At 42.5% G+C, this 14,494-nt stretch overlaps 1 protein-coding gene across 3 annotated transcripts in view; it reads left to right on the plus strand.

Moving 5' to 3' along the window:
- Positions 1-14,494, plus strand: part of MARCHF7 (membrane associated ring-CH-type finger 7) — a 255,444-nt gene that overhangs the window by 51,847 nt on the left and 189,103 nt on the right. For all 3 annotated transcript variants that reach the window (XR_011201473.1, XM_069224202.1, XM_069224201.1), the window contains one exon: positions 6,625-6,805. Coding sequence is in view for 2 of the 3 variants with exons in the window: in XM_069224202.1 (XP_069080303.1) it covers positions 6,625-6,805 (181 nt within the window). In the remaining variant the exon portion in view is untranslated. The remainder of the gene's footprint in view (positions 1-6,624; positions 6,806-14,494) is intronic.

The raw sequence follows: 14,494 nt of genomic DNA on the forward strand, positions 1-14,494 counted from the left end.
CGTAAGCCTCCACTCAGAACAGGTCGAGGATGATTTTTTATTCAACACTCTCCTCCACCCACAGCTCATACCAAAGCCTGCCTATGCTCCCTGGTATGCTCCGGCACGCAAAAGAAATCTTTAAGGAGCCGGTCAAAAGTAGGGCAATCACACCAAGGGTGGAAAAAAAAGTATAAGGCGCCTCCTACAGACCCGGTTTTCATCACTACACAGCTGCCACCAGACTCTGTCGTTGTAGGAGCAGCTAGGAAAAGGGCCAACTCCCACACATCTGGAGATGCACCACCCCCAGATAAAGAAAGCCACAAGTTCGATGCAGCTGGTAAGAGAGTCGCAGCACAAGCTGCAAACCAGTGGTGCATCGCGAACTCCCAGGCACTACTTGCGCGCTATGACAGAGCCCACTGGGACGAGATGCAACATCTCATTGAACATCTGCCCAAGGACTTACAAAATAGGGCAAAACCAGTGGTTGAGGATGGACAGACCATTTCCAACAACCAGATCCGCTCCTCCATGGACGCTGCAGATACAGCTGCACGGACAATTAATACATCTGTAACTATTAGAAGGCATGCATGGCTCCGAACGTCTGGATTTAAACCAGAGATTCAACAAGCAGTTCTCAATATGCCGTTTAACGAAAAAGAACTGTTCGGTCCAGAAGTGGACACAGCGATTGAGAAACTCAAAAAAGATACGGACACTGCCAAAGCCATGGGCGCACTCTACTCGCCGCAGAGCAGAGGGAATTACAGCACATTCCGTAAAACACCCTTTCGAGGGGGGTTTCGGGGTCAGAGCACACAAGCCAGCACCTCACAAGCAACACCGTCCAGTAACCAGGGACAGTATAGAGGAGGTTTTCGGGGACAATATAGAGGAGGGCAATTCCCTAGGAATAGAGGAAGATTTCAGAGCCCCAAAACCCCTACTACTAAACAGTGACTCACATGTCACTCACCCCCTCCACACAACACCAGTGGGGGGAAGAATAAGTCATTATTACAAAGCATGGGAGGAAATCACTACAGACACTTGGGTTCTAGCAATTATCCAACATGGTTATTGCATAGAATTTCTACAATTCCCTCCAAACATACCACCAAAAGCACAAAATTTGACAACACACCATTCCAATCTCCTGGAGATAGAAGTGCAGGCACTATTGCAAAAGAATGCAATTGAATTAGTGCCAAACACACAAACACAGGAGTTTACTCACTGTACTTTCTGATACCAAAGAAGGACAAAACGCTGAGACCAATCCTAGACCTCAGAGTAGTGAACACTTTCATCAAATCACACCACTTTCACATGGTCACACTACAAGAAGTATTGCCATTGCTAAAACTACACGACTACATGGCAACTTTAGACCTCAAGGATGCTTATTTCCATATACCAATACACCCATCGCACAGGAAATACCTAAGGTTTGTATTCAAGGGAATACATTACCAATTCAAGGTACTGCCTTTCGGATTAACAACCGCACCAAGAGTCTTTACCAAATGTCTAGCGGTAGTCGCTGCACACATAAGAAGGCAGCAAATACATGTGTTCCCATATCTAGACGACTGGCTAATCAAGGCCCATTCGTTAATAGAGTGCTCAAATCACACAAATCATATCATACAAACCCTCTTCAAACTAGGGTTCACCGTCAATTTCACAAAATCCAAAATTCTGCCGCGCAAGGTACAACAATACCTGGGAGCCATAATAGACACATCAAAAGGAGTAGCCACTCCAAGTCCACAAAGAATTCAAAATTTCAACACCATCATACAACGCATGTATCCAACACAAAGGATACAAGCAAAGATGGTACTACAACTCCTAGGCATGATGTCTTCATGCATAGCCATTGTCCCAAACGCAAGACTGCACATGAGGCCCTTACAACAGTGCCTAGCATCACAATGGTCACAAGCACAGGGTCACCTTCTAGATCTGGTGTTAATAGACCGCCAAACTTACCTCTCGCTTCTGTGGTGGAACAACATAAATTTAAACAAAGGGCGGCCTTTCCAAGACCCAGTGCCACAATACGTAATAACGACAGATGCTTCCATGACAGGGTGGGGAGCACACCTCGATCAACACAGCATACAAGGACAATGGAACGTACATCAAACAAAACTGCATATAAATCACCTAGAACTTCTAGCAGTTTTTCAAGCACTAAAAGCTTTTCAACCAATAATAGTTCACAAATACATTCTCGTCAAAACAGACAACATGACAACAATGTATTATCTAAACAAGCAAGGGGGGACGCACTCCACGCAGTTAAGCCTGCTAGCACAAAAGATTTGGCGTTGGGCAATTCACAACCAAATTCGCCTAATAGCACAATTTATACCAGGGATCCAAAATCAACTCGCAGACAATCTCTCTCGATCACCAACAGGTCCACGAATGGGAAATTCACCCCCAAATTCTGAACACTTATTTCAAACTCTGGGGAACACCTCAGATAGACTTGTTTGCGACAAAGGAGAACGCAAAATGCCAAAACTTTGCATCCAGATACCCACACAAACAGTCCCAAGGCAATGCCCTATGGATGAACTGGTCAGGGATATTTGCTTACGCTTTTCCTCCTCTCCCTCTCCTTCCTTACCTGGTAAACAAACTCAGTCAAAACAAACTCAAACTCATATTAATAGCACCAACTTGGGCAAGGCAACCCTGGTACACAACGCTGCTAGACCTATCAGTAGTACCCTGCATCAAATTGCCCAACAGGCCAGATCTGTTGACACAGCACAACCAAAAGATCAGACACCCAGATCCAGCATCGCTGAATCTAGCAATCTGGCTCCTGAAATCCTAGAATTCGGGCACTTACAACTTACCCAAGAATGTATGGAAGTCATAAAACAAGCCAGAAGGCCATCCACCAGGCACTGCTATGCAAGTAAATGGAAGAGGTTTGTTTGCTACTGCCATATTAATCAAATACAACCATTACACACAACTCCAGAACATGTAGTGGGTTACTTGCTTCACTTACAAAAATCTAACCTGGCTTTCTCTTCCATTAAAATACACCTTGCAGCAATATCTGCATACCTGCAGACTACCTATTCAACTTCCCTATATAAGATACCAGTCATTAAAGCATTCATGGAGGGCCTTAGGAGAATTATACCACCAAGAACACCACCTGTTCCTTCATGGAACCTAAATGTTGTCCTAACTAGACTTATGGGTCCACCTTTTGAACCCATGCACTCCTGCGAAATACAGTTCCTAACCTGGAAGGTGGCATTTCTCATCGCCATTACTTCCCTAAGAAGAGTAAGCGAGATTCAGGCGTTTACAATACAGGAACCTTTTATACAACTACACAAGAATAAGGTCGTCCTAAGGACCAATCCTACATTTTTGCCAAAGGTTATTTCACCGTTCCATCTAAATCAAACAGTGGAACTTCCAGTGTTCTTTCCACAGCCAGATACCGTAGCTGAAAGGGCACTACATACATTAGATGTCAAAAGAGCATTGATGTATTACATTGACAGAACAAAAAACATCAGAAAGACTAAACAACTATTTATTGCATTTCAAAAACCTCATGCAGGAAACCCAATATCAAAACAAGGTATAGCCAGATGGATAGTTAAATGCATCCAAATCTGCTACCTTAAAGCTAAACGACAGCTGCCCATTACACCAAGGGCACACTCAACCAGAAAGAAAGGTGCTACCATGGCCTTCCTAGGAAACATCCCAATGCAAGAAATATGTAAGGCAGCCACATGGTCTACGCCTCACACATTCACCAAGCACTACTGTGTAGACGTGTTATCCGCACAACAAGCCACAGTAGGTCAAGCCGTATTAAGAACATTATTTCAGACTACTTCCACTCCTACAGGCTGATCCACCGCTTTTGGGGAGATAACTGCTTACTAGTCTATGCAAAACATGCGTATCTACAGCGACAGATGCCATCGAACTGAAAATGTCACTTACCCAGTGTACATCTGTTCGTGGCATCAGTCGCAGTAGATTCGCATGTGCCCACCCGCCTCCCCGGGAGCCTGTAGCAGTTTGGAAGTTACCTTCAACTATTTATATATGTATCATCTCAACCTTAAATAGGTGCATACTTAGTCACTCCATTGCATGGGCACTATTACTACAATTCAACTCCTACCTCACCCTCTGCGGGGAAAAACAATCGAAGATGGAGTCGACGCCCATGCGCAATGGAGACAAAAGGATGAGTCACTCGGTCCCGTGACTCGAAAGACTTCTTCGAAGAAAAACAACTTGTAACACTCCGGCCCAACACCAGATGGCGAGCTATTGCAAAACATGCGAATCTACTGCGACTGATGCCACGAACAGATGTACACTGGGTAAGTGACATTTTCATTCACAAGCATGAAAGCACGAATAGAATTTTAAATTGGCTGTCACAGAATGATTTTATTGACAATCCCAACCAACTTAGAAAACCAAGACCATGAGGCACAATAGATGACTGTTAGAAATTGTCTCTAGTTGACGGATGTATGCACACTGTCCAAGTAGGGACCACAATCCTAGTCTGGGTAAGTCACAACACATCCTAAATTATCGTGTGCTCACCCTCTGGTAGCTTGGCACAGAGCAGGCAGGCTTAACTTAGAAAACAATGTGTAAAGTATTTGCGCAATATCTCACACAGTAACAGTGCAAATGCCACAAAGGTTCCACACCAGGTTCGAAAAATAGATAGATTTTTATCAATAAATTAAGAACAGAATGACACATCCACTGTGTAGGAGTTGAGATATGAATTTTCATAGGATAAATGCAAAATAGCGCTTTAAAATGAAATAGCGCTCTTAGAGGTTACTTTAGGTCATGCTGTACCTGGGGCAAAGTCCGGTCTGCCTGCAATAGACCTAGTAGTTATACCCAGTTGTGTCTTTGAAGTGAAGGAGACTTCAAAGAAGGGTCTTTGAAGTGCACAGAGGCACCTTCTTCCCAGCCCTGTCTCCAGACTATGAGTAAGGGGTAGTCACCCCTTTGTGTAGGGATAGGCACTCCTTGTTCAGGTGTTAGCCCCCTCTTCACTCTTTCTGCCCAGGAAGAGCCATTAGCATGCAGATAAATGTAGATGGGTGCTTAGAAACACCTAACCCTCCTGCATTTGTAGCTGTGTAGAGGGAGTGCACAAAGGGTAACAGTCACTCACCCCAGTCATGTATTGGAGACAGGCTGTAAACATAGAGAGCTGTAAGGACAAAAATTCCCACTTTCTAAAAGTGACATATCTGAAATAGTAATGTTAAATCCAACTTTACCGGTAAAGAGGCTTTATCATTACCATTTCAATGATATGCAACATGATGCAGCCTCTCCTTTCTAATCTGGAGTTGCAGCTTTAAAGTGTATTAAGGAATTCCCAATGATGGCCTATGAGAACGGTAGGCCTCAAAGTAGTGAAAAACAACTAAGATTTTTCACTACCAGGACATGCAAAACTTAAAAGTACAGGTCCTAACTTTTACCTACACAGCAACCTGCCCTATGGGCTACCTGGGGTCTACCTTTGGGGTGACTTTTGTTCTAATAAGAGGGGAATTTCTGGCTTGGCAAGGGGTTCTAATTGCCAAGTAGCAGTAAACTGCACACCTGACCTGTAATGGCATGCCTCACACAAGTTTGTAAGGCAACTTGTGTGGGTTGCACAATTAGTGCTGCAGGCCCGCTAGTAACATTTAATTTACAGGCCTTGGGTATATGGTTTACCACTTTTCAATTTACTTACAAGTAAATTAAATATACCAGTTGGTTATGAACCAATATGAACATGTTTCGGGGAGAGAGCACAAGCACTTCAGCACTAGTCAGCAGCAGTAAAGTGCACAGAGTACTAGGACCAGCAAAAACAAGGTCAGCAAAATGGAAGGAGGCAGCAAAATAGTTGGGAAGACTAGCCTAAGGTTGTCGGGTCTACCATTGACCATGTGGTTTGTAGAGAGGGCCATCTGTATTACTGAACTACATTGTTTTATGGTACCGGCTGCTTACTAATCCTTAGATGGAACATAAGAAACATTGCCTCTCTCTGTATAGAATTGACTCTTTGAAAAATAGGATATATGCTAAATTTACTGACAGTTGCTGGAACAGTGTTGGAAAAACAGGGACTTTCCGAGCAAATCAGGAAAACCTGATCATTCTAGATATGGATTAACGTATTCTTATGAACACCTGGTATATTGCATTATTTGTAACACCCACGCACAGTTAACTTGTCCTTAAAGCCTTAGATGCTATGCAGCTGGCAAGTACTACTTCAAAACTGTTCTCACGATAGTTGATGAGATTACTTTACCTTTAATTTTGACTTTCTGTGCTGAAGCAAAAATCGATGATTACATTGCAGCACCCACAATTTCTAGTTATAAGTCATTGTGTACCTGCATTAACTATTTTCATAATTGACTTAAGGTATTTTTAGCTTTTAAACTTAATTCTTAAACTTAACTCTTACATGTTACTATTAGATGTCCAAAGTCCCACAGTAGATTATTTTGGCATGTAATCGTTTTAGCAACGTGTTTACAAAGTCAATTATAGTTAATTCTATGGATGTGTATATCTTGTTTTTAGGTACCCGGATCTGAACCTTTTCAACCTGCTGTAAATTATGAATTGGAGAGAACTCTTGAAGTGCATTCCAGGATGCCTACCCAGCAACAAGATAGAGATTCAAAGAGACCAAAGCTGTCGTATTCCGGCTACCCTTCAGTATCTAGTATGCAAAGGAACAGTGGATTGAATGCTATTTCAGGTACTCCTATTTTGACTCTTCAGATATGTCTTCTTTACAGTCTAATCTTGTAGTGTATCATGCATTCACAGGTGCGTTAAGAGAATTGAGATCAGCTTCTTAAATATTTAACAAAGCTGTATTACGACCCCCACCCTACCCCTGAGGTTAATCCCTGCTGCTAGCTGAGTAGTGAAGCAGCACAAGCACATCATAAACCCAACCTTTGCACTTTACTGCATGATCCTCACTTTCACTTTTTGCACTGTCGTCTTCACACTTTGTTTTGGACTGATACCCCACATCATCGGGTGCTATGTCCAAAATCACTAGGGCACGTAGCAAGAAGGCTTACTTGTGACCTTAGACTGTTACTGTATCAAATATCGAGTTTTATAAGCTTAGTGTTTTTTATGGTTTCTATTTTTATTCCCATTTAACAGCATTGAAACTTAAAAAAAAAAATATATATTATTGTGATGTTCTACATGTTTAGGATTTTAAGTAATTCAGATAAACATACTTTCCTATTTACGACAGAATAAAGTCTCCTTGGAACTAGCTTTGTGACCCTTTTTTTGTCATGCAGCAAATTATTCCTGAAAGAAATTACTTTTCATATTTCTCTATTGAGTTATACTTTTGTTATAGCCTTGCACTGCTTATAATATAAAGGAAATACAATCAGTCTTTTATAGATCCATTTGTGGTACTTAGGCAAAAAAAAAAAAACACTGCACCTGAAACAACTGCACAAAATTCACTTTTGGTTACCAACAACCTAGGTACTAGGTAAACATGCATAAAAGAGGGAAAGCTTGGCACAGTTCAACTTTTACAGTAGTCGCAATATTGTTCAGGGCTATTGTGATGCATTGATATGTGTCAGAGCTCATCAGAAATCATCTGTAAGATTGTTAGCCCGATGGGTGCGATATCCCAGCGACACATAGAAATCCGTCCGAAGGTCCCCCAGGTTTTTATGACTGCATGGTATCAAACAGTTCAGCGATTGAAGCAGAAACCACCCAGTACACCACATCACCCAGCAGGTTCTAGTGTCGCTAGGTAACACCTCTTCCTGTGGGATGTGGCTCTCGTGGTGTTAAGTCATCAGTTATTGCCCCTTATTTATTGACGTATGCGTCACAGATCGATCCAGCTGTGCACAGTCACCCTGCTTAACTAAATGAGTGTCCGCTTCAGCAGTTGCCCATTTGCCTAAGTCTCTAAGCCAGCACTAAATATTGGGAGCCACAGGCATGTACATGTGATGTGTAATCTGAAAAACTGGCAACTCAATAAATTTGAGTGTCTTTCTTTGATTGAGGCATTAAGCCCAACAAGCAGGCCTCTGGATCACATGGTAGAACTCGATCTGTGAGGTCTGGTCACTGCCCGACGCACTTTCGCACACCTGCTCCAGTATAGGGCAGGTCCACATTATGTGGTAAAAATTCACATCAGAATGTTTACACCGCAGGCATTCCGAGGATGCCTAGGGGGAAAATGCGGTGAATGCACTGTGGGTTGAAGTAGACCTGCTGCAAATAATTGAACTGCGTGAACTTCAGTGTGAGGTTCCTAGATAATTTCTTTACAGTTTCTAGTTAAGGTGCCCATTGCTTGTCTGAAATATCCAGGCCAAACGGTGCTCTTATTGAGTGTTAACCTCAGAACGTTTGCATGAGTGCTGCTTGACCACCACCTTTATACAGTATAGAAATTGCTCACCTGCCATGCCCAGGAGTTAGAAACCACTGCAAAACCTCAGATCTAAGAAGTTCCTCTTGTGCCACTGTTGCAGCATAAAACCCAGACGTCAGCAGACGGTTTCATGTTAAATGGTTTAAATTAGAGAAAAGTTGCACTGACACTTATTTTAAACGCTCATGTCTTATTTAGTGGTGGACACCATTGTGCCTACTAGGACTGACAATGTGCTAAAACAATTTAAATAATGTCAACGTATATTTTAAACATTCGAATAACTGCTAGTAATGAAACAAATTTGATTTTATGTTTAATGTGTGATTTGAATATAAAGTTGTGTGCATAAAATACATTTTCTGGCACATTTAACGTGATGCCTTAAATTATACATACTTCATGAAATGTTTTATTTTGTCTGATATATTATTAATGCTGAAATCGTAAGTTTGCTTATTCTGTGTTGAACTACAATATTAGTGCATTGTATTTCTTGTGTTTGCATAACTAGGCCTGCAGACTTCGTATTTGCACTCATGTAAAAGTGATCAATCATTCCTTTTCTCTGAAATTAATTTTTCCATTCCGTTTTTCTTATGAATAGTAAATGGGTTCCTTTTTATTAACTTCTCAAGACTGTTTCTAAATGACCTTGAGTCCGGTACATTTAGGCCTGTGGACTACACATGAGGTAAATTGTTTCTTTCGCCGTGTACTTTCACATGAGAAGAGTCCATTGTAATGAGATACATTTTTCCAGGGTATACAAAGTGTAAGTGTCTGTTGGTTTTACACTGAAAAAGGAAGTGACTTCAGACCAAACCTGAGAAAACTTAGCCATGTTGCAAATTTGATTTGTGCTTAGTCTCTGGCTGGATATTGTCCCTTTTGCATGATGTGGAACTACTGAACGGTTGAATCTGAGACATCTTGTTCTTCTAATAGTACTTAGTATGCTGACACCTGTCCATTGAATTTTTCTAAGTTAGTTTCTCTTAGCCCGAGAGAGATGGTTTCCAAATTATTTTTGCTGCCTTTTGTGTTTTGTCCGCATGTGTTACTGTTCCCACACATGTATGTCCAACTTTGGCTTGGTATAGGGATTACCTGTTTTCATGCCTGATTATTAAATCTGTTTCATTTGATTGGCAATTGTCAACTCATTCAGATTTGAGATGTTTCTATTGCTCAAATTATAACTTTATTGATCTGTATTTTTCTTGAATGCTTAATGATGTTCATGGATGAGAAAATGTGTCAACAGTTCTAGTAGCAGAGTGAAGGTTACATCCCATGAGAGGGGTAGCCATATTTGTGTTCAGTATTAAACACATGTTACTGTTCAGCCCAAAAATTGCCCACCCTTTAAGTTGTTCTATGGTTAGTTTGAGAGACTGACGAATTCCAGAGTTGTGTGTACAAGTGTAGTGCAGTAGAAGCTTAAGTAGGGATTTGCTCTAGCAATGCTTTTTGCTACAGATTGCGGTGAAGTGTGATTGTGATGTGTTTGCGGAGTCGTACTCCAAGTGATTGTAGTGCTTTGTACTAAAAAATTGTCTGTGGCTGTTGTTGTAAGATCCATCAAGGCCTAATACCCCGAGGTAATGCACAAGTGTAGAAGACACTTGGTTAACTTATTGTCTGCAGCGAGGTACTGGTCATAAGACATCTGACAGTGCCAGTAGTTTTCCGTGAGTGAGTTGTTGGTTGGTATTGGGTGAATCCTGAAGGCCTAGGGAGGATCCATATCCACCATAGTGAAAATTGCTGGTTGTGTAAGTGCTAAAGCCACAGTTGGAAGTGTAAGCCGTACAGCTTTCCAAGCGTTTGAGCCCTACCCTTATTGTGCAGACTGGTTTCGTTTTCTTTTTTTTTTTTTAAGAGCTCGCAATATTTTGCATTTAGTTTGTGTGAGAAAATTGCAAAGTGCTGCAGCTGCTGAGTGATGTGATGTAATTTGTACCATGCTGGAATTGGTCGGTTGTGTGAAAAGCTGCACTTCTATTGGTGAACAATACTGCGCGATCATTGGTTGAGAACAGCTTGCGGGAAGGCTTGTGGGATTGAACTTTCCGGTTTCATTGAAATTAGTGATTTATTGAATTTGTGCGAAAATTGAAATTTTCAAGGCTTTAAGAAGTGTGCTGAGAGGAGATGTTTTTATTCCAGTTAGGGAGGGTGAACCGGTAGCACCCGAAGGAACACCAGCGTACGAAGTGTCAGAAGCGAGAGGCGTTTCAGCAAGCATTTGAGTTAAACACTGGTGTAAGATTACTGAAAAGAAGGTTCTTTATCTTTTCATTGTTACAGAACTTTTAATTTGAGAATATTAGAACATTTGAGGAGAATATTGGGTAAAGTGTCCTCCAAGACATGCACAATTTGAAGCCCTTGCAATTTGGGAACTTATTGCTAGAGAAAAAGAAATGGCAACATTTGAGAACAAAATGATGAAAGCAGCTAAAAGCTAGATGGGACGCCAATCAGAAAATGTGGAGAGCAGGAATTGGATTGGATTGGGTGAGAATGCTTCCAGCTATCTCCGAGAAAGGGGATGGGAATACAAAACCTAAAATGAAAAAAACAGACCGAGAATGCAGTGCAGAAAGCAGACTGGGAAAAAGACAGCTACACATGAAAGTGTCTGTTTATAATTCAGCTTTAAATAAATCGTCCTCCGCTATATCATTCAGCTGAGGAAGCAGTGCAGACTATAGTCCCAAATGTGCTGATAGCTCCAGTTTCACACAGCTTGGTATAGGTAGCTTCAAGTACACATGTGAGTTCAGTGTCTCGGTGCCTGCGATTTATTCTGCAGTTCCAGTTGTTAGTACAGCCCAGCACATTACGACTCTGGTCCTGAATCAGGAAATGCCAAACACCTCATGTGAATCAAAAGGTGTCTGCACCTAATGTGACAACGCCTCTGCAAAATGTTAGTCTGCACCAGCCTATCCCCATTTATATACCCCAGTGTAGACAACACCAAATTTTACCTCAAGTCAAGCAGGAGGGACTTTCATTACAGTCTTAACTGGTCAAAGTGCTGGAATGGCACTTCTCAGAATCAGACAAGTTTGACAGGCCCTGATGCACGGACAGTTTCTGTGACTAGGTCCATTTGTTCCATTGTATGATTCAGGTAACCCTGGAAGTAATACCCAGACAATAAATCCTGCATTTTCAGGGATGTCACCATGTGCTATGCAGAGATCCATATATTCAAACAATATGAAAATGGAGACAATAGGTTTGTATGTTCCAACTTTGACCCCTACATGAATTGCAGACCCTAACCAGATGTTAAATCAAACAGGACCGGTAGTTGATGCGAGTTGTCTGCAGAGAACTCCACTTGATGTATGTCCACACCAGAACAGATTAGGAGTGTACGTTGCAGTCGCCCCCCCCCCCGCCCCTCCCCTTACCCCAGCCAAAAGTATGACCCAGAGAAGTAATACTAGTTTGCAAGGTTTTTCAGCTCAGCAGTTGACTGACTGGGTAGTCACTCTTGAGTTAGAGGATCAAGTGGTACAAAAAAATAGTAGTGTCAGAACAGAAGAAACCCCACAGAGGCAGAACAGTGAATTGAATGCACCCAAGTTAAAATTAGAATTAAATGAGTTATTTGAGAGAACACTTGAGCTGGAACGATTGGGTACATGCAATGAAGATGAATAGGGCTTCATGTGCAAATATGTTAAACAACGTGCAGGACTGACCTATGACGAATTAGTCGAACTTGCTGAAAAATATGATGTGAATTTAGAAAAATCTAAGCCCTTAAGGAGTTACAGGTTAGAGTTTGGTACCAAAGACATTGCAAACATGAGATCACCTGGCGTTTGGATGCACATTATTAAAGAATTAATTACGAACATTCAAACATGGGGAGCATTAGATAAACTGGAAGGCAGATGGGCCAAGAAAAGAGCAAATCAAGGCGATGATAATATCAAAATGCTGCAAGTGAGGGAGATTCCAGGTGGGTTATGTACATGTCCTGGAGAGCAGAAGTGATACATTGTCATTCACAAGTGATTACCCAAGATTAAGGGAGAAGCTAGTAGAGTGGTACAAGCAAACCGATTGTGAAACTTTCAAAATCCCTATGCGAAGATTTGAGCACTTAAACATTGTGGTTCCAGTCAATTTATGGTTTTAGTGCAAGCAGAGTGTTGATTGGCCAACTCGTGAACCACCAAGAAATCCAGTTGCAGGTGCGCCGTCTGAAGAGGTGATGAATGAGTATTAGAAAGTGATTGAATTTCGGAAAAACAGTGTCTCCAAAAGATGCTGATCCACAGCACAGGACACAAAGGAGTCGATTCATGCCTCTTATGAGAGATTGCTGCAAGCTTTCAAGCATCATAGTGGTTTGAAAACTCTTGAGCCGAAAGACATTTTGTTTTTAGTTCCATGCAAGGATTGAAAACAGAGATAAGCAACATGATTACGCAACATTTGATTTGTTGCAGAATAAACCAATTGATTAATTACTGCAGTACGCTATACACTGTAGTGATTAAATTGAACTGAAGCATAAAAAGTTGAAAGAGAAATTAGTGGTAATGAAAATTGTAGGAAAGTAGCCTCTTTTCAGTATGGTTACCCACACTTTTTGCCTGTTTGTCAGTGTGCTTGACTGTGTTCACTGGGATCCTGATAATCAGGACCCCAGTGATTATGCTCTCTCCTTTCGAACTCTGTAACTTGTACCATTTTCACCCCACATTTGGCATACTGGTGCCCCCTTGTAAGTCCCTAGTATGTAATCCAGGGCATTGTGGTCACAGGGATCCCCATGGGCTGCAGCATGTATTATGCCATCCATGGGGAGCCCATGCAAAGTGCTCTGCAGGCCTGCCATTGCAGTCAGCATGAAAGAGTGCATGCACCCTTTTTCACTACAGCTCACTGCACCAGGTCACTAAGTCAGCCCTATGGCAGGCCCTCCTAGCCCAGCGGGCAGGCTTTAAGTACCTGTAAGTGAGGGCACCCCTGCACTAGCAGATGTGCCCCCCCAAACTCATAATCATTTTCATTGACTTTGTGAGTGCTGGGAGGCCATTTTATGTGAGTACTGGATATAGATCACTACCTATGCCCAGCTACATAACGGTAGCTTCGAACCTAAGCATGTTTGGTATCAAACATGTTGGAACCATATCTCCGTACTGTTGCAAGCATTGGAAGTATGATTCCATGCACTTGAGACTCCTTAAAGGACCCCCAGCATTGCTCCTACCAGCCGTCTGGGGTTTCCCAGTCAGCCCAAGCTGCTGCCTCCCTTCAGACAAGTTTCTGCCCTCCTGCTGCTTGAACTGCTCAAGCCCAGGAAGGTAGAACAAAGGATTTTCCTTTGACAGATAGGTGGAGGTGAGGGGGGGGGGAAGAGAGATACACTTTCTCCCTTTGGAAATAGGTGCTACATTGGTTGGGAGGGGATAGCCTCCCCAAGCTACTGGTATGCTTGAAGGGCACATTTGTTGCCCTCCGTGCATAAACCAGTCTACACCGGACCTCCAGTCCCTGCTGTGGTGTGAAACTGGGCAATGGAAAGGGGCGTGACCACTCCCTTGTCTCTCACCACCCCAGGGGTTGGTGCCTAGAGACCCTCCAAGGGGTCCCTGGGTTCTGCAATCTTGAATCCAATGTTGGCAGGGATCTCTGGGAGCATCTGAGTGGCCAGGTCAGGCAGGTGACATCAGAGCTCCCTCCAGATAGGTGGTCACCTGGCTAGGTCACAATCACACCCCCCCCCTTTCCGGGCTATTTAGGGCCTCTTTCTTGAGTGGGTCCTCCGATTCAGCTTGCAAGATTCCAGCAGGACTTCTCTGCATCCTTACTTCAACTTCTATCTACTGGACCCTCCAGGAACCAACAATCTGCATCCATGACAAAGACTCTGCTTGCAACATAGTTTCCACAGCTCCATCCAGCTATTGCAGCATTTCCCTCGCTGTGCATCCTTTGAGGGGGGCAAGTCTTCAGTCTGCA

The sequence above is a fragment of the Pleurodeles waltl genome, chromosome 3_1, assembly GCF_031143425.1.
Source record: "Pleurodeles waltl isolate 20211129_DDA chromosome 3_1, aPleWal1.hap1.20221129, whole genome shotgun sequence".
In the NCBI taxonomy this organism is placed as follows: domain Eukaryota; kingdom Metazoa; phylum Chordata; class Amphibia; order Caudata; family Salamandridae; genus Pleurodeles; species Pleurodeles waltl.